Source organism: Microcebus murinus, chromosome 5 (genome assembly GCF_040939455.1).
Source record: "Microcebus murinus isolate Inina chromosome 5, M.murinus_Inina_mat1.0, whole genome shotgun sequence".
Classification (NCBI taxonomy): domain Eukaryota; kingdom Metazoa; phylum Chordata; class Mammalia; order Primates; family Cheirogaleidae; genus Microcebus; species Microcebus murinus.
The window spans coordinates 2,426,269-2,446,619 of NC_134108.1; the positions used below are offsets into that span (position 1 = coordinate 2,426,269).

Below are 20,351 nucleotides of genomic sequence, written 5' to 3' on the forward strand. Positions count from 1 at the left end.
AGGGCGCTTCTGGCCGTGCATCCGGCAGTCGCCCAACAACAGAGCCGGAGAGGCACAGAGCAAAGGCGAGCTTCCTCTTACCAATTCGTCGCGACCAGAGGACTCTCCGTCCGTCTGTCTGGAGCACCGCAGGAGGCTGCCCACGGACGGCCCGGGAGGGCTGCTCCGAAGCGTCGTCACGGCAGCATCTGAGCACCTGTCTCGGACCGTGCCAGGTGTGGGGGGTGCAGAGGCCTCCGGGTTTACAGGGAAACGAGGGAGACAGACTTGGAAATCCAGAGGGACCCCAGCGTGGGGGCTGAGGAGGAGGCTTCAGTGGAGTCTGGCAGAACCGGCCTCAAGGCCCGTTTCCGTGGTGCCGACCTCCGGTATGACCTTGAGACTTCAGCCTCTGTCCCGGTCCGTAGAGTGGGGGATAGTGCCTGCCGCCCCTGGGGCGTGGGCCGGTGGGATGCCCGTGTGCTGTCTGCCCCTCGTCCTCACGGCGAGAAATTCCCGAGCCTAAGGCTCCGCCTACTTCCTTCATCGGTGCATTTTCATGCCAAAGTACGGCAGTTACCCAAATCACCAGGGCTGAGAGTGGCGAAAGGGCCACCCGTGAGTTTGGTCAAATCAGTTCTTTCCAAGACGGCGGCCCGGCTGGGGGGAGGTGGCCCTGGGCCTGGTCCACCCAGGGACCCTTCCTGAGGCCAAGGCGGCTCCCACCCCCTTCTGTGGCGACTGCAGCGTCTCAGGACGACCTTGCACTGCCCTTCACACCCCGCTGCTCTCGGTTTCCCCTGCAGCCCAGCCGCCCTCCCTGGAACTGGGACTCGGTGGAGCGTGACCGGACGTGGACACAGGCTCTGGCTTGGGGCAGAGTCACAGCGGGGAGGTGGCATCAGAAAGGACCTCTGCTGGCAGAGCAGGGGGAGCCTGGGCCTCAGGGACAGCCGCCTCCCGGACAGGGGTCCCCAGCCACGGTCCTCAGCCTTCCCTCGGCCGAGCCCTGCCTCCTGACACAGCCACCCGTCCCCGACTGCCTACCCGAGAACACTGGGCCCCCTCAGGCCGCCCTGTCCTGGGAAAGCACTCCTGGGCCTTAGGGTTGCGTTTTCATTCTTGTTTCGAGATGAATAGACAGCTTTCAGAATAGTTTGAAGTTTACAGAAAATTTGAGCAGAACTGCAGCAAGCTTCCATTCACCCCAACCCCCACGATTTCCTCCGGTAGCAATGTCCTGGTGAATGTGGCACGCTTGTTACAATTGATGAAGCCGCGTTGACACGTTGCTACCAGCTGAAGCCATGGTAACATGGCTTCATGTTCCCTCTGTAGGGCGCCTGGAGGACTCTGGCAGGGGTGCTGACACACCCCTGTTGCAAAACCCTTGTCCCAACTCTCCCTGTGCTCTGCCTGCTCACCCCTGCCTCCCCGTCCCCGGGGTCTTAGGACCTTAATGTGAGCAGCAAAGCAAGGGAAGCCTAGGTAGAAATAACAGGCAAAGCAGTGTCATTTGTCTCGAGTCTCCAGGTAAAAACGGTCACCTGTGTTGAGCAGCCTCAGGTGTGGCTGGGCATGGACGGGAGTCCCTGGCTTTCCCCAGGACTCAGTCCCGTCTGAATTCCTCCCTGGCAGACCCCCACGGCAGCCTTGTGAGCACCCCCCCCACTTGCTGTGACACCTCCCTCCGGCCCTTCTGCATGCGGCAGCCTCCCGGGACGACCCGCCTGAGGCTGACACTCCTGGGCCTCCCCCTGGGGTGTCTGGCGTCCTCACACCTCGAGCAGGCAGCCTGGGTGGCCTGGCCCCCTCTTGTCTCTGCCACCTGTTGCCCAGCCCACCCGGGTGGGACCGGGCCCCTCCCTGTCCCAAGAGCGGTGCCCCCGAGCGAGAGGCCAGGGCAGGCCCCACCCCGCACACCGCTGTGCAGGAACCACCAGAGAGAACCGTGATCTTGGACCTGCTCTGACACGTAATCTCTGCTTTGTTGTTGTGACAGGTGCTGGCATTGACGGAGTGGAGGAGATTAAGCGTCACCCTTTCTTTGTCACCGTAGACTGGAATGTGAGTCCCGGCGTGCCCTGTCCCCAGCGGCTCACAGATGACGGGGAAGTGGGTGGGGGGATGGGGCAGCTGCGTGGCAACAGCCGCCCGAACTGCGCAGGTCACAGGTGGATGTGGCTCGTCACCTGCAGGCAGGGGGCTGTGGGACCCCTCCCACGGGCTGGCGGCGTGAGAGGCACAGGCTAGCGGTCCCCTCCTGCCCCGGGCCTGGCGTCCCCTAGAGAGGCAGCTGGAGCGGCCCCCGCAGCCCTGCCCAGCCTCCCCGAGGACGGAGCCCTGATGGTCGGTCCAGAGGATTCCCCTTGCAGCCGGGCGTGGGCGCCCGTCCAGGGCCCCGGGGAGCCGGCCCCGCGGGGACCCGCTAGCGCAGGCTGCAGGCGGGAGAGGGTGCGACGCTGCGTTTCGCTCTTCCGTCAGGCGGATGCCCAGGTAGGAGAGGTCACGTTAAAAAGAGATGCCAGGCCGTTAGACAATAAGCTAGCACTTCCGCCGAGGGGCTGTGCTGCCTGCTTTCCCAGTTCTCCAGCCAGGCCCCACGCGGTCTGAGAAGTCCCTGCGTCTCACCTGTCATGCGGCTGTGCGCGTCAGAGCCCGTTTCCGCCCCGCTGCCAGCCGGCCGTCGCGTCTGTCGAGAGCTGGGCTTCCTCACGGGTTGCCGCCGGCCTGTGTCATTCTGACGTCCCGGGACAAATGAGATAATTTAGGTTGACACCCGGCGAATTGGACCGGAGAGCCCGTTTTCTTTCCATCAACGCAGGCCTGAGTTGTCCCGGGTCGGGGTGGGGGAGTCGGGGTCAGAGCTGCTAGTAAAGCTCCTCGGACTCAACCCCCTAGGCGAGGTGCTGCTGCCGACTGGTTTTCCATTTAACCCCTCGTGTGGCAGTTTGCATTACGAGATGAGAGGCAAGATTTCGTTCTCCTACAACCTCACACCCATTCTTTGGTTTGGACACAGGGAAAGCAAAGTTGTTTGTGGTAGTAACACATTAGCCCTTTCCAAAATGCGTGTGCTGCTGCAGGAGGAAACCGACCGGGCTTTGAGGTTGCAACAAGCATCACGGAAGCCATCCAAAGGGCCAGAGTGACAGTCGTAAGCAACGCCCACCGTGGCCTGCACAGAACCCCCACTGCCTGCTGCCCGAGACCTGGATGAAACCGCAGCAACCTCAGGGGCAGGGTCACATAGCATGGCGGCCCCCAGCGGGTCATGTTCATAGACGTGGTCAGCACACGGGCCAGTGCCATGGGGGAGGCGGGGTCTACGTGGCAGTGCCCCTCTGCGCAGAGGGGCGCCCCGGCCCTCGGGCAGCTCTGGGTTCGCTCCAGCACGCAGCACCCCTGGTCACGTCAGGGCGCCCCGGGGAAACGCCAGGCTTGCAGCAGAGATTTGCAAAGAGCAAGGGGAAGCAGAGGCGTGCTTGCACCTGCAACCCCACAGGCCTGGGGTTGTTCACGTGACCCAAACCTGCTGGATGACCACCTGGACCTCGTGACCCAGTCGGAGGGCACCGAGGGTCACTTCCAGCACCAGGCGAGGCACGGAGTGGGCAGAGGAAGGAATCTGAGCCAGACGGGCCACGTGGCACCCCATCCTGGGCTGCAGGGACCAGTGCTGGGCTCCCTGATTTACCACCGAGTGCCACACGGGAGAAGAGCGGGCTGCTCTCAGCCCAGGGGGGCTCGTTCACGGGAGCCCCGGTGCCAGTCACAGATCTGGGTCTGCCCGACACGTCCGGTTCAGATTCTTTCTCTGGATGAGTAAACACGTGAGAGGCGGGGAGGCGACAGGCTGCAGGTGTGACCCTCCCCCTCGAGCCTCGGCCTTCGGGACGTTTGCACTCAAGCCTGTGACTTGAGGATGCAGCACCTGCCCCATCGGGGAAGGGTGTGGCCGGTGGAGGCCAGGCAGGGCCGCCAGCCTCGCCTGTGGCTCCCGGCGCCGCCGTGAAGCCGCCGTGTCTTGTCCCGTTGAGGTGGAGCAGAAACGAGGCAGGAAGGGAGCGGGGAGGAGGGAGGGACGGAAACGGCGACGCCAGGGCTTCCCAGCCTCGGCAGCGTGGACATTCGGGGACGCCGTGTGCGGGCTGTCCTGCCTGCACCCCCAGGCGCCCACGGCACTCACACTGATGGGATGTGACGATCGGCGCCGCCAGCGTGCCGAGCGCCCCAGGTGCACGGTGCCTCAGTGGAGCTGCACCTGGCTGAAGAGCTGTTTCATCTACCAGCCCCCGTGACGGGGCAGGTGTGGGTGGGATGCCCGCCCCTTCCGCGTGCCGCGTGCTCCCTGGGGCCATGCAGGGAGAGGCGGCCAGGGCTGGGGTGCAGCGGGGACCTGGGCCTGCACGTGTGGGCTCAGCTTTCCTGAGGCCGGCGTTTCGTGTGTCATTTTGTTTTCAGTGGAACTCTTGTGCGCCTGAATTCCTCCTCGTGATAAAGTAGGAGCCCGGCTCTGTGGCAGGTCCCCCCGCCCCCCGCCCATGCGTGCAGACGGGGAGGACGGGGCTCTGCCTCCAGCAGGACACCTTTGCTCAACAGCCCACTGGCAGGTGGGGAGGGCGGCGGGCTGCGCGGCTGGGCTCCGTGCGGGCTGGGGCTTAGCGGGGCCAAGCTCCCGGGCTGCTGAGACGTCCTCAGCAAGTGCAGCTGGGAGTTTATTCCCGCCCGAGGGTGCGCCACCACAGACAGCAGCGTCTTGCTATTTCTGGAAAGGGCTTGAAGAGTAACTCGATTCCTGATGCAAGCTGTTCACCCAGGGCAGGAAGCGACCGGATAATTGGGGGCTGAATTGAATCACGGTTTCTCCTCTGTCGGCTCCCAAGTGCACCCCGGCGTCCCTCCCTCCCACGGCTGTCCCCCATAACTCATGCCCAGCCCCAGTTACAGGGAGGGTCGGCGACCCCACCCTCGTCCCTGTCTGCCCCACTCACCCTTGGCCTTGGACTAGTCACTCTTCCTCTCCTAGCCTCAGCTTCCTCCTCTGATGAAGCCCAGCACCCCTGAGAGACGCAGAGCCGACTCGCACTCGGGTCGCCGTGTCGTTTCCCAGCCCTGCCCCCATCGGGGTCCCCACTCAAGGGCCGAGCTGCAGACCTGCTAAGCAGAAATGCCCAAGAAAGGGCCTGGGTGTTTTCGGCAGACACCTGGGGGACCCCCGGCCAGGCAGGATTAGGAAAACTTTGTGCTCAGGGGGTGCAGCAAGACCCCCCCGCCCGGCTTCCTTAAATAGAGTCAGCCCAGCAGAGTGGGCGGCGGCCCTGAGGATGGAAAGCAGCACGTGGGGTTTGGAAAGCGCCGTCAGGGAGGCAGCCCCAAGATGGGCGGGGTGCAGCTGCAACGTCCTGTGTCCTGTCGGAGGCCGTATGCGGGAACTAGGTTCCGCCTGGCCGCGGCTGTGGGAAGATGCAGGTGCTCCCATGGACCCTGAGCAGGGGGTCTGGGCGCCACTGCTGGGTTGACCCGTGACATGTGACACGCCAAGGTCCCCAGGGCACAGGCCTGGTGTGCCAGGACCCTGGAGTGTGCCCCGCCCAGCACTCCCAGAGTCCCCGCAGAGCCGAAGTTGCACGGAGTCCGCAGAGCTGAAGTTCCACGGTGCCGGCTCTGCAGTCCCGGGCGGAGGACGGGACCAGGTGTCCCTCCACACTGTGTCCTGGGCGGGAGCCAGCGGTGCCGTCCTGTAGGATTCTGCTTGGAGAAAAAAGTTCTCCTACCAAAAAGAATTTTGAAAACTGTTGCCCTGAAATGAAGAACACTTAGCATGTCCCCAAACCCCTGTATCTCAAACTATGCCTTTTGTATGTTTCACATGGTGTGTAATTATAGTTGTCTGTAATACGTATAACGTGTGCGCATGTTACACTATGTTCTTTATGTATTCACACGTATTTCGGAGTAGTCAGACGAAGGCTGGCACGGCGCGTGGTAGGAGCGTCTTTGCCTCCCGCGGCAGGTGCCTGGTGGCCTGGTCTTTCGGGGTTCCCCAGCGCCCTGTCCTCTGTCCTTGCAGAAGCTGTACCGGAAGGAGATCAAGCCGCCGTTCAAGCCAGCAGTGGGCAGGCCCGAGGACACCTTCCACTTCGACCCCGAGTTCACGGCGCGGACACCCACAGGTGTGCGTCTCAGCGGTTCTTCCCGTGGGTGGGGTCTTCTACCTGGCTCCTGAGGGACAGGTGTCCAGGAGCCGGACTCCCACGCCCAAGGGTGCTTTCCACGGAAAATAACTACCAGTTCCGACTGGTCTTGTTTTCTCTGCTCAGTGATAGAGGTCTAAGTGGTAGAACCAAGCTCTTCTCCTCCCTGGGCGGCATGCACTTAGGAAGTCATCAAGGTGGTCTAGAGAGACCGGATGCTAAGGGTGCGGTATTCCCTGCGTTCCCTGACACTTCCATCCTGAGGTTGTAGTCGGCTCTTTATCTCAGTCCGGAGTGGGTAGGGGTGGAGGATTATGATTAAGAATGTTCAGTACATTCATAAGGCAGCAAACGAAAAGATGTGATTGGCCGGGCACAGTGGCTCATGCCTGTAATCCTAGCACTCTGGGAGGGCAAGGCGGGTGGATCGCTCAAGGTCAGGAGTTTGAAACCAGCCTGAGCAAGAGCTAGATCTTGTTTCTACTAAAAATAGAAAGAAATTAATTGGCAAACTAAAAACATATAGAAAAAAAATTAGCCAGGCATGGTGGCTCATGCCTGTAGTCCCAGCTACTCGGGAGGCTGAGGCAGGCAGGAGGATCGCTTGAGCCCAGGAGTATGAGGTTGCTGTGAGCGAGGCTGCCGCCACGGCTCTCTAGCCCAGGCAACAAGAGTAAGACTGTCTCAAAAAAAAAAAAAGGTGATCATCCTAAAGTTTTTGTTGTAGGCATTTTTGCCACTTAAAAATCAAACCATTAGCACCACCCAAAATAAAGCAATTTCATCTGGTTCAGCAGGTCTACATGTCCGTTTTGCCTTCCCCTCCAACACATGCACGTGTTACATGCACATGCATACACACCACACGCAGGCATGCACACGCCACGCACACACACGCACATGCCCACTCCCTCCGCACACAGGCACACGCTATCATTTCAGCCCGAGGCTGTGCGGCCCTGGCGAGGTCTCACCCTGCCACTGCCCCGCAGACTCCCCCGGCGTGCCCCCCAGCGCCAACTCGCACCACCTGTTCCGGGGATTCAGCTTTGTGGCCTCCAGCCTGGTCCAGGAGCCCTCGCAACAAGACCTGCACACAGTTCCCGTCCACCCAATCGTGCAGGTAACCCCGCTCGCCTCCCGGGGGGGGTGGACAAGGAGCGTGTGGCTGCCGCCGGGCCCTGGGTCCCCCACGGCCTCCGCCAGCGGGTGCTGGTGCCAGGGCGGCGGGCGCCAGTCTTCTCCCGACACGCCCGTCGCTCCCGAGCGCCTGCCGCGGCGACCCCCGCCGCCGTGGTCCCCGGGTGGTCTGAGCTCGCTCGGCACCTACTTCACACTGACCTCCAAGAGGGAGAAATGTCCTAGAAGATGTCACCACAGTGTGTCTGTGGCGGGGACTTGGGCACCCTGCTGTGTGGAGTCCGGCCAGCACCCCAAGACGGCGCTTAGATCTCTGCGTGCCGTTTCCCTGTCGTGAAACGCAGTCCTCTTTGGGAGGTCCGTGGAAGATCACGTTTTTATAAGGCATTTTCCCCGTGATAAGTGTAACCAGAATACGGAGAACGCTAAGAAGGAGTTATAATTAAACTCACTTAAGAATAGAGTCAAGGGCCGGGTGTGGTGGCTCACGCCTGTCATCCTAGCACTCTGGGAGGCCGAGGCGGGAGAATCCCTCAAGGTCAGGAGTTCGAAACCAGCCTGAGCAAGAGCGAGAACCCTGTCTCTACTATAAATAGAAATAAATTAATTGGCCAACTAATATATATAGAAAAAATTATTTGGACATGGTGGTGCATGCCTATAGTCCCAGCTACTCGGGAGGCTGAGGCAGCAGGATTGCTTGAGCCCAGGAGTCTGAGGTTGCTGTGAGCTAGGCTGACGCCACGGCACTCACTCTAGCCTGGGCAACAAAGCGAGACTCTGTCTCAAAAAAAAAAAAAAAAAAAAGAACAAAGAACAGAGTCGGGGTGAGTTGGATGCCAGTGGATTTCCACGCTGCTTCTCTCCCCGTGGCCTTTTGGAAGAATGCAGCGAGTGTAAAGGGGGCGCTGGCCGTGGCAGCCCGCACCGCGTTGGTGGCTTCTTGCCTCTGTCGAGAGGGTGGCGCAGGGCCGTGGACGCAGGGGAGCAGGCTGAGACTGGGCTTCCTGCAGCCGTGTTTCCCCTGGGGCGTGTCCGTCAGGGTTCCCGCTCCGGACGCAGGCGTGAGAGCCACACACCGGGCAGCTGCAAGCACGTCCCTCTTTCCGCTTCCCGATGACCCTTTCTCAGATCTCAGGGAGGAACGTGGCCAGCCAGGGGATGCAGAGTGATCTGGTGGCTCAAAATAAAGAGCCGTAACCCAAGGACTCAGAGAGGGTGGGGACGTGGGTCTAGAGCCAGCACTGAGCAGCTCTGTGACCTGGGCTCGCTGTCCTCGGTGCCCAGTCCAGCCCTCGCCCCGCCCCGTGTGTGCGTGGGGGGGGGGTGGGTGCGCCGGGCCTTTGTGGGCGCCTCCTGACGCCCTCCCTCTCTCCGCCCCCCGCAGCAGCTGCACGGGAACAACGTCCACTTCACCGACGGCTACGAGATCAAGGAGGACATCGGGGTGGGCTCCTACTCCGTGTGCAAGCGCTGCGTGCACAAAGCCACCGACGCAGAGTACGCCGTGAAGGTGAGGCGGGCGTGGCCGGGGCGGCGCCCCGTGCGGGAACGCGGTTCTGTGTGGGTGAGCGCGGTGCGGGTGCGCAGACCCCGGCAGGAACACCCGAGCCCGGGCAAGCAGTCTCTCGGTCTCCAGTTTCCACGCGCTGGTACGATGGAGTTTGGTCTGCTTTGGTACTCGGCCACCCGCTGAAAGACCGTTTTGCGAGTCAGGAATATTTCGTCACATCCAACCTGTAGGAACTGACCACCTTTAGTGGTTTCACGTGTGATGTATACCAGGAATAAAGGCTGCGGGTCCCCAGTGTGTTGAGAGCATAGAGTTGGGGGACAGGTGTAGCATTTGGCAAGGGAAAGAAGGAAAGAAAAGAGGGAGAGGGAGGAAGAGAGGGAGGAAAACATAGCCACTAAAAAATAATCAGAGAAACACACAGAAGTATAAACTTCTATGTATTATAAAAAAAGCATAAATTTTATAAGTAGTATAAAAAAGTATGAATTTTTTGCAAAAACGTCAGCAGGGAACGAGTGGTCTTAGTCCCAACCATCAGTAACGGTACCTGGAAACATAGCTGTGCTCCAACTTGACAGTCTGTACCTTTAGCTTCTGTGATTGCTGCTCGGTTGAATACTGCACCTGGGAACCCAGCATACCAATTTCCAGAGGTTTCTGGTTGGTAAAATGTAGATTAAAGGTAAAGCTTCCTGCTAATCAGAACCCGGTGCACGAGCAAAGCACACGCCGTGCATCCCATCGACAGGACAGGGAGGGGCGCCCAACACCACCGCGCCCCCACGGGGCCGGGCTCCAGGCTCTCGAGGGGCGAGGTCCTCGCCGTCTCGACGGGGGGACCGTTCTGGCTTCCCCCCAGACCCGTCTGCCGCACATGGCGCTGCCCCAGCTCTTCCAGGGACATTGAGGGGGGGAGATGGAACCTGCCCAGCCAGGCAGGAGAGTCAGAGGAGTAATTTTCATCAATTGTGATTTTCATGAACTCTGACAAGATTGTCCAAATCAGGGACTGCTGTGAGGGGACCCCATTCCATCCTAGTGTGTTCGCAGCTCCACTGCCGTTCTGTGAAAATGCACGTTCTCTAAAAAGGTGGAGCCCACGGACTCACTGGGCACGTCTACCCTGTGCTGCTTGCGCCGGGAAACACCCAGCCTTGACACCACAGACACCAGCCGAAAACCTCAGGTCCCTTGGTTCAGTTTGGGTCAGGAATTTATGGGTGATTGGCAGATTTATCCTGGATTTCTCAAGCAAAAAAAAAAAATGTTTAGGTATGGAGGGACAATTGGTTTGGGAGTCCCTCTGATAGCGTCTCCGAGTTCATTCTGCCCAGTGTCGTGAGCACAGGACGGAGAGGTCAGAGGGAGCAGGGGTGTCATGCTCTACAAGTCCTGGGGCGCTGGGGTGGGGCTGTAGTGAGGGAGGGTCCCTGTCCTGCTAGAATGTCCATCGGTGGCATTGGAGTGCTGTCGTGCTGTGAAGTGATTCCTCTCCCGCACGTGGCACAGGGGCTCGGTGGACTTCTGGGATTTGGACTGCTGGGGGGTTGTTTCTTCTTGCTCCTCCATCTCGTCATTGGGACGGTTTGAAGGGCGGACACCTGCTGTTCCCAGACGCCGTCCCCACGTCCAGACGCAGCAGCCGTGGAGAGTCAGCCTGCATTCTGCTCATTTATTTATTTATGAGACAGAGTCTCGCTTTGTTACCCAGGCTAGGGTGCCATGGCGTCAGCCTAGCTCACAGCAACCTCAATCTCCTGGGCTCAAGCGATCCTCCTGCCTCAGCCTCCCGAGTAGCTGGGACTGCAGGCATGTGCCACCATGCCCGGCTAATTTTTTTTCTATATATATATATTAGTTAGCCAATTAATTTCTTCCTATTTATAGTAGAGACGGGGTCTCGCTCTTGCTCAGGCTGGTTTCGAACTCCTGACCTCGAGCGATCCGCCCGCCTCGGCCTCCCAGAGAGCTAGGATGACAGGCGTGAGCCACCGCGCCCGGCCTGCACTCTGCTCTAGACCAGAGAGTCCGACGTACACGGGGAGACATGTCCCACGTTCGCTGCGCAAGCGTGCGTGGGCTTCTTAGCGTTTCTTCTGCGTGGCTCGTCGCCCACAGAACTTCTTTAGACTGCTTGTCGGGCGGCCAGCGGCAGTCCTGGAAACAAGCGCGGCCTGCCAGCGAGCACAGAGACAGGCGCCTATTGTGTGGCCAGCCCAGCAACCGCGGCGACCTTCCAGAAACAGCCGGCGACGACTGTGAGTCCGCTGAGCGCCTGTCCCGTGCTCTGCGAATAGACCCCCCATTGATGAGGGCAGGGCTGTGCCTTCTCCTGGCAGCCCCTATCCAACCCTCACACAAAGACACCCTCTGACTCCGGCTTTGTTAAGTGGCTTCTCACTCGGTCCCCAGGGACCCGCTGCAGCCAGACCCAGGGGAGTTTCGGCAACGGCTCTCCCGGGGGACGGAGCCGGGCGCTGTGGCTCCAGGGGACGGTAGAAGGAGGAGCCGCGTCTTCCTGTTTCTTCTCTTTCTTGCAAGCCTTGACGTTCCCTGGACCAGCGTAGCTGGTGGAGGTGACAGGGACTTCCCTCATCCTTTCCGAATCTACAGCGGGTCGTAACTCACCGTCTGGAAGATGCTTACATCAACCCCGCCCAGGAGGTTAATTAACCCCACCCAAGGAGCAGCACCCACGAGACCAGGGACTTCTCATCGAGATGCGGCTGGTGGCCCAGGTGGCCCCGAGGCCCGGAGCTATTTCACAAGCATGTTCAGCTGATGATGGGAGTGGTGGCAGGTTCGGTTCCCTAAGTGCGGACACACCCTGCCTTTCCTCCAAAGGTGGGCACGCAGGTGCCACAGAGCTTCGCGGCAAAGGGCTGTCTGTAACTTTAGCATGGGTCCAGGTGCCCAGCGCGGCCTCGGCACGTGCAGATCACGTTCCACTTCGCCCTCAGCACTTCCCACGTGGACTGCAGTGGAAATGCTCTTGGCTTCTCCGGGGTCAGCTAACTTGCTAACGAGCAGCAGGTCCCACCTACCAATAGGAGAGCCGAGAGACCGCGAAGCGCAGTGTTTTCTAGCGTAACGTGGAACCAAGAACGTGGCCGTTAATCCTGGGTGTGTGAGTTGAATGTCAGCTCCGCAAATGTCCCGCTGAGATTCGCTCCCTAGAATTCAGCTGTAGGCTCCGAGGTGCCCCTTGACAGCTAACCGGTCCAGCTGTCCCCGTCCGCACAGGGCTCGCGGCGGGGAGGGGTCCACGGCGCTCTGAGAGTCAGCGCCGGACAGCGCGTCCTCCTCGCCCGGCTGCAGGGATGCTCGGAAACGTCCCCGGGGCGATGAGTGGAAAGAGAATGCGGCAGTCTTGACTGGACAGTGAGGGCTGTGACCCAACTCCGGTGCTTTCTGCCGAGCGTGGTCATACGCAGTTGCCACCTAGGGGACACCGGCCGCGACAGGAGCTATTTTGGTTTTTGCAGCTGGGGCAGGGGGTGCTCCTGGCCTTAGTAAATACGAGTCAGAGGTGCCATGTGATGTCCTACGATGCACAGGACAGGCCCCGGGACGAGGCTGAGAAGCCCGGCCCAGAGCATCCTTCTGGGTGGGGTGGGTCCCGGGGACAAGGTCCAGGGGGCTGATATTGTGGAGACGGGGTGGGGTTTCTGGTGACTGTTTTAGCAGCAGGATGATGATGTGACCGAGAGCTCGGTGTCTCCTACGTGCTGCAGCCCAGCGGTGACGCAGAGAGCAGGTCCCGGAGGAGGAGGAGGGCAGGTGGCTCTCCGCCCCTGTGTGGCTCAGGTGCCAGGCCTGGGGCTGCTGCTGTGGGGCCACAGTGGTTCTCACAGTCCTGGAATATCGGTACGTTTTTGCTTTACGTTATTTCTACATCTCATAGGTTCCTGACTTTGCCGCTATGATTGCCCAGTCTTCATATAAACTACATTTAGGGTTATGCTCAGACCGAGTTTACCCAGGGACCTTCCCGGTCAACGAGATCACCAGTTTTGTGTTTATTTGCAGCCGCATTTTTTAAACTGAGTCCCTGCTACGTGCGGGGCACCGTGCTAAAGATTTCGGGAAGTGACAACTAGAATTGGTCCTAAAATTGGTGAGACCGATTCTAAAAGCTTTATTTAGCACAGAATCCTGCGTGTAGCGGTGATGCAGTTGGCGTGGGTTGAATGACAATCTGAGTCCCTTGGCCCCTGCCCCCCCCCCCGACTTGGGCCAGCAGCACTAGGAGCCCAGGGTCCTCCCCCAGGACAGGGTGGCCTCAGCAGGAGGACAGGAGGTCAGGGTACACACCCTCTTCCTCCTCACAAACACGGTTGGGGGCTGGATCGGATGTAGGGAGCTGGATCGGGTGTAGGGCGCTGCCCAGTGGCCCGGCCAGGGTGCTCATTGTTGGATGAGAAAAGCTATTTTGTTCTCCCAGGGCCTCCTCCTCCTTCTATCAGATGTATTGTCGGCACAGATGTGCCCTACTTTCTAATAACGGGGAGCCATTTCACTGGGACGGAACAGCCAAGTGCTCTAATGTAAGACTTGTCTGCCTTTGTTTGTGCAACCCGCCCCGAGGCCATTGTTGGAGGAAATCGTGCAGGACTTTGAAACGACGTGACATGTGACTGCACAGATGTCCGAGCATAAGGGCACCCATCATTTAAAATAAGATTAAAATGGAATTACCAAGTGCTGAAGGTAAATGTGATTGAGTAAGATCGGAAGGGAAGGGGAGAGATGTATTTGAAAGAAAGAATAATTAATATTCTTATTTCGTCAAAGGTGCTGTACTCACTTTATAAGAATTGAGAGAGGGAGTTATTTATTTGTATTTTGTTCTTCAGTCTCTATGGGTTAGCGTAATCAGGTACATATTCCAGACAGTGCCAATTTGGAAGGCTTCCTGGCATTATATAGGTAAGGGAAATATATACGAATTTGAAAATATATGTATACAGTTGCCCCTTAAACAAGACAGGTTTGAATGTTGAGTGTCCACTTATATGCAGATTTTTTTTCAATAAATGTATTAGAAAATTGTTTAGAGATGTGTGACAATTTGAAAAAACTCACAGATGACCTGCATAGCCTAGAAATATCAAAAAAATAAGAAAAAGTCAGATATATCATTCATGCATAAAATATGTAGATAGATGCTAGTCTATTTTATCATTTACTACTATAAAATATACACAAATCTATTATAAAAATTTTAAATTTATCAAAACTTGCACACACAGACACTTACATGGTATCATCTGCAGTCAAGAGAAACATAAATGTAAAGATGCGGTATTAAATCATAACTACATAAAATTAAAGTACAGTGTATAAGACTGCGATAATTTCCTGCTACTGTTGCAGTGAGCTCATGTCTTGCGAGTATCTGTTTAAAACACTGTGGGGGGGAAATGGGCATTTATTGAAACCTTAAAATCTGTACCCCCATAATATGCCGAAATAAAAAAAAAAAATGAAAAAAACAAACAAACAAACAAAAAACACTGTGAGGGCCGGGCGCGGTGGCTCACGCCTGTCATCCTAGCACTCTAGGAGGCTGAGGCGGGCGGATTGCTCGAGGTCAGGAGTTTGAAACTAGCCTGAGCAAGAGCGAGACCCTGTCTCTACTATAAATAGAAAGAAATTAATTGGCCAACTAATATATATATATAATGAGCCAGGCATGGTGGCTCGTGCCTGTAGTCCCAGCTACTTGGGAGGCTGAGGCAGAAGGATTGCTTGAGCCCAGGAGTTGGAGGTTGCTGTGAGCTAGGCTGACGCCACGGCACTCACTCTAGCCTGGGCAACAAAGTGAGACTGTCTCAAAAAACAAACAAACAAACCAAAAAAACACTATGAGACACTGATGATCTCGGTGTAAGCAGTTCATTTCTCTGGTAAATTTCGAATTGCAGTCAACAGTGATCTCTCGAAGCTCCCTCATATTTTTCATCGTGTATAGTGCAATACTGTAATCCTCGAATAGCACCGTGGGGCCTACGTGAAGTGCCACAGTGATGCTGGGCTTGCTCCCAAAAAGCAAAGTCACGATATTTACAAGAAAAAGTCTAATTGCTTGACAGATGCCATAGACTTCGGTCTGGGCTGTGGCTGCCACCATTGCAGACAGACGGTGCATCATAAACAGAGGGTGTAAACACATGATGTAAACAGGTGTCGATAAATACAGCGCAGTCCTGCCAATGTATCTTGTCTTCTTTATGATTTTTCTCAGTAACGCTTTCTTTTCTCTAGCTTACTTTATTGTAAGAATACAGCACGTTGTAGGTATAACACACGAAATACGTGTCAATCGGCTGTTTATGTTGTTGCTAAGGTGTCCGGTCGACAGCAGGCTGTCAGCAGTTAAGTTCTGGGGGAGTCAAAAGTGATGCGTCGATTTCTGACTGCCTGGGGGGCCCGCACCCCTGAGCCCCACATTGTTCAAGGGCCAACTGTATGCACGTGTCAGAGTTAATCCACTACAGAAACGCTGGCCTGTGTGGGGCGCCACATTCTCAGCGTCCGAGGAGGAGGAGGAGGAGGGCGGGGAGGTCTTCAGAAACCGAGGCTCTGTCTCCCAGGCCGTTCCGTCCTTCCCGTTCTGTGGCCTTGACCCGGGAGTCCCCTGATCCGCTTCCTCTCCGGAAAGCTCCAGACCCGGCCCGTCCTCTGCTTCCGTCCCGGCCGAGCGGTGGCTGCCCCTTACCCGGCTGCTTTCCGTGGCTTCCACACGGCCCACACTTGCCCACTTTGGCCTGCTGCTGTCAGTTTCCTGCACAGCAGGCAAAATTAAACTCCTAAAACCTGGGTCGGATCTCGTCCTCGCCTGCTCAAAACCCTCCTCCAGTGGTTTTCCATCTCGCTCAGAATCCACCGTCCTTGCGGCCACCAGGAAGGCCCCCATGACGCTGTCCTCTGGCGCCTCTTAGCCCCGCCCCCGTCGGTCTCCCCTGCCCACTCCGCTCCGGGGCCACCAATCTGCCCGCTGCTCCCACAGCACGCAAAGCTCCCTGTGGGCGGCACTGCACCTGCTCCCCTGGGCCTGGAACTTTCCTCCCCAGTCCCTCGGGGGTGTCTCGCCCCCACGGGTCTCTGCTAGCAGGGGGAGGGTGTCCTTATCCAGAGCGTCTTCCCACCCCCCTCCTGTCCCTCGCCCTCCTCCACCTGAGTTTCCTTCTTCACAGCGCCTGTCTCGGGCTGTTTCCTGTCTGCGTGCACAGCCCGCCAGGGCATCCGCCCGGGGAGCAAGGGCTTGCTTGGGGTTCACCATAGTCCTGGCACCTCGAGAAATCCGGCACGCGGCAGCAGCTTCCTAAATCTTAGTGGATAGATGAAGAGGCTTCTCGTTGTCCTTTGTTATCATCCTTGGTAGTGTCAGGGACAACCGTTGATTAAAGGAAAAATACGAGTCAGGAGCTTTACTTCAAATTTGAATTTTGTTTTTTTGAGACAGAGTCTATCACTTTGTTGCCCAGGCTAGAGTGAGTGCCGTGGTGTCAGCCTAGCTCACAGCAACCTCAAACTCCTGGGCTCAAGCAATCCTCCTGTCTCAGCCTCCCGAGTAGCTGGGACTACAGGCATGCACCTCCATGCCCGGCTAATTTTTTCTATATATATATTAGTTGGCCAATTAATTTGTTTCTATTTATAGTAGAGACGGGGTCTCGCTCTTGCTCAGGCTGGTTTCGAACTCCTGACCTCGAGCAATCCGCCCGCCTCGGCCAGAGTGCTAGGATGACAGGCATGAACCACTGCGGCCGGCCTTGAATTTTTTTAAATCCCAGTTTATGCTATAATTGTTCAATAGCGCACTTCTTGCTCATAGAGTACATCTCGTTCTGCACAGCTCCCCTCGTCCAGAAAGCCGGTCACTTTAGTTCATTGACACAGCATTTATTTTTATTGGATGCTTTTTCTGCAGCAGACGCGGAGCTAGGTTCTGAATCAGAACATGGACCTCCTCTCAGGGAACTCAAAATCTAGCCATGCAGGAATTCTATTGGTCATGGAACCAGAGGCTCTTGCAGAAAGCAGGACGTAGCGCAAGCATTTGAAGTTTAAACGAGCCCCTCCGTCGTTTCTGCTTGTTCTCCTGGCCCTTGCGTGTCCAGACACGCAGGCGTGACACACGCCTGTCCATCGGCAGCGCCGAGTTCAAACCTCTCCTTCACTTGCCTGAAAGGCTGCACGGGGCACGGGCTTGGACCGTCAGCGGTGGCCGGATTTTCCTGGAGGGAAGCAGGCCTTCCGGCATAGCTACTCTGCCTTTCCACGCTCTCCTTACGTTGCTCATTAAAAGACCCTTAGTTCTCCCTTTACCATTATATAATGAAAAAAAAAAAAAAAAAAAAAGACCCTTAGTTTGCTTTAGCAACAGGATCAGATAGAGATAGAGTGAGCTCGTTGGAATCGTGTGAGGGCGTGTGTCACCCCGGTTCTTCATTACGGGGGCGAGTGGGGCCCCCCCAGGCTCGGCCAGGCCTGGGCAGGCTCTCCCGGGAAGGGCTCCAGCTCGCCTTCACATCAGACCGTTCATGACAACGTTAGCGCTGCTGGTCTCGTTTTCATGCTGTGTCTGTGATTGGGCAACCAAAAAAGAAATGGAATTAAGACAGATGTGTGGCATGAATAGAGCTTATTTTTAGGAGAACTGATTGGCATGTAAATTTCAATTTTTTCCCACCAGGAAAAAGCTGGAGCTTTTTCTCCGTGTCATTTGTTTAAATTAGTCTTACAGGTCACACTGTAAAGAAGGTGTGTGTTAAGTTCTGCCTGTGATGACATGTTCTGCTACCCTCGCTTCAAACACAATATTGGGCCGGGTGTGGTGGCTCACGCCTGTAATCCTAGCACTCTGGGAAGCCGAGGCGGGCGACTGCTCGAGGTCAGGAGTTTAAAACCAGCCTGAGCAAGAGCGAGACCCCGTCTCTACTATAAATAGAAAGAAATTAGCTGGACAACTATATAAATATAAAAATATATATATATACATTAAAAAAAATTAGCCGGGCATGGTGGCGCATGCCTGTAGTCCCAGCTACTGGGGAGGCTGAGGCAGGAGGATTGCTTGAGCCCAGGAGTTTGAGGTTGCTGTGAGCTAGGCTGCCGCCTGGGCAACAGAGTGAGACTCAGACTCAAAAAAAAAAAAAAAACAAATATGGTATCGATCCTTCGGCAAGTCCGGTGAGGTGCCCTACCGACCCAGCGCGTCCTGCAAGCTGATGCCACCAGCTGCATAGTCGGCCCCAGAGCCCCTCCCTGCAGGCTGCTCAGTGCCCCAGAAGAGACAAGGAAGACGGAGAAATACAAAGACCAAAGAGGAGGAGGGAAAGTGTGTCCAGGCTGGTGAAGTCTCATCTGTTACCGACTTCAGGGACGACCACGTATGCGACATGTACCTATGTGCTCACTCCTGAGAAAAATCCCTGTCGCCTGCCATCCGTCGCTGAGGCCAGAATTCCCGCCTGGGAATTTAACGGAACGTGTCTAAGGAGGTGGGAACACGCAGCTCATCCGACAGCGGCGCCGGGAGCACCTGTCCACCAGCCGGCCGTGGGGTCTCCGCGCAGGTCGCAGGTGAGAATGGAGACTGAGCGGAAGCCGCGCTGCCCCTTCCTCGTGGTTCCTGGATGTCGTCTGAGCTCCAGCCTGCAGAGAGGAGCCCGCGCTGGGAAAAACACGTCTCCGGGGAACTCCTCCCTCGGTCTTGTTGCATAGTAAAGACTATAAAGCAATTCTATTCTCACATGAGGAGCTCGGTCCCGCCGGGCTTGCTCTAATTGGAAACGAGTCTAACGACATCACTCCCACGCACCCAGCCCCATAGAGAAGAAATCACTGACGTCACCTGACGGTTCCTTCCCTCACGTGCCGAGCCACGTGCTCAAGACGTCCCGTGCACGGGCTGCGCTGTCCGCTCGGGGACCGGGAGTCACACCCCCCTGCTCCCTGTCTCCGCTCGGACTCTTCTTCCTTACCTCTCTCAAGCAGCTCACCCTCCCTCAAAAAAAAAAAAAAAAAACAGAAATAAAAACAAAAGCAGAAAAACATTCCAGGAAAGAGTCACAGGTGGAAGCAGCCAGCACTTCCCGACAGGGTCCAGGATCGGAATCCTGGATGTGGACGGCGTGTGGCCGTGCGTCAGGTCCATGCAACTTAGATGTGGAGCAGCCCCGCCCAGCGCTGGGCCGGGCGGGCAACCGGGAGGGCGAGTGTCAGGACCTGTTCCTGCCGGGACCCCGCTGGGGGCCGTCCCTTGCAGGCTGGGGGTCTCCGTGTCCCCTGCACACACCCCTCCACCTCCCCTGTGCCCCTGAGGCCACCACCTCCATGGGGCCCTGCTTTGCCCTCTGGCTTCCGGACAATTCCGCAAAGCATCCCTTAATTAAACCCCTCCTTGGAGTACCCCGTTTGTGAGTGGCATCCGATTGTCTTTCCAGAGCCTTTAACAAAACACTTCCTGCTCCCGGCGTTATTTCTGAGCAGCACACGGCTCCACGGCATTGCCTTGAAGGGCAGATTCAGAGTTGAGGGCGACGGTGGTGTTTGCGGCAGGAACTGTGGCAGGCCACAGCCACGGGTCCCCTATCCAGGGTATGAGGGGAACCTCGCTCGATGGCTGTAATAGTATCTCACTGAGCCCAGTGCTTTCTGCACACCAGGCAGGGTGCTAAGGGACTGACATGTGTTGACTGCCAAGTCTTAGCAACAACCAGGGAGATGCTTGCTATTATCCCAGTTCCTACAGATGAAAAGAAACAGGCACGGAGAGGCTCGGGGAGCTGCTGAGACCCTGTGAGAGTGGACAGTGAAGCCAGGGCGCAGCTAGGGGTGGCTCAAGGGCTGGGCCACCCCTGGAGGAACCGTGTGCCCTCCCGGGAGGAACAGATGCCTTCCTCCACCCTCCCGGCCCTCGCTAGGAGCTGAGCCTGCAGAAGTGCAAGTTCAGGTGCCAACAAGGGCAGCGGCCACAGGCAGAGCCACCCACGGCCACCGCGGTGCTCACGCCCTGAATCGCAAACTGGATGTCGGCTGAATGACAGCTGATTTCCCCTGCAGAGGAAGCAGCAGTCTCACGCCCCGTGGGACCTGGACCTAGAATCTTCTTTTACATTCCTTTGTTTCCCCAAAAGCTGCGTTAGAGCACAGCTGATTTATGGTGTTTGACTGTTGGCCAAGTTGCTTTGGGAGTTCTGCCAAGCAATTAAAAGATTGAGAAAGGTTTAAATATGATGTTTAAAATGCAATAAAAATCAACATGCATGCTCAAATGTGTATCAAATTATAACAAATTAACCAGATAATGCCTCCAAAGTGCTCAGATTTTAGCGTGCCTCACCATTTGCACATGCGTGCTTTTACTACAATTTGAAAATTGTTTTTTATAGTAAACAGGATTTTTAAGGTCATATATCTCTTAAAAACTGATTGTTTTTCTTAAAACTTGTAAGAACTTATAGAAATAAAATTAATTCTGGAGTGAATAGACAAATCAGTAATTCTTA

At 56.7% G+C, this 20,351-nt stretch overlaps 1 protein-coding gene across 3 annotated transcripts in view; it reads left to right on the forward strand.

Moving 5' to 3' along the window:
* The window catches only part of RPS6KA2 (ribosomal protein S6 kinase A2), a 326,066-nt gene that overhangs the window by 286,496 nt on the left and 19,219 nt on the right, over positions 1-20,351 (forward strand). For all 3 annotated transcript variants that reach the window (XM_012776807.3, XM_012776809.3, XM_012776805.3), the window contains 4 exons: positions 1,982-2,046; positions 6,053-6,155; positions 7,169-7,299; positions 8,704-8,829. In XM_012776807.3, coding sequence (XP_012632261.2) covers positions 1,982-2,046; positions 6,053-6,155; positions 7,169-7,299; positions 8,704-8,829 — 425 coding nt within the window. The remainder of the gene's footprint in view (positions 1-1,981; positions 2,047-6,052; positions 6,156-7,168; positions 7,300-8,703; positions 8,830-20,351) is intronic.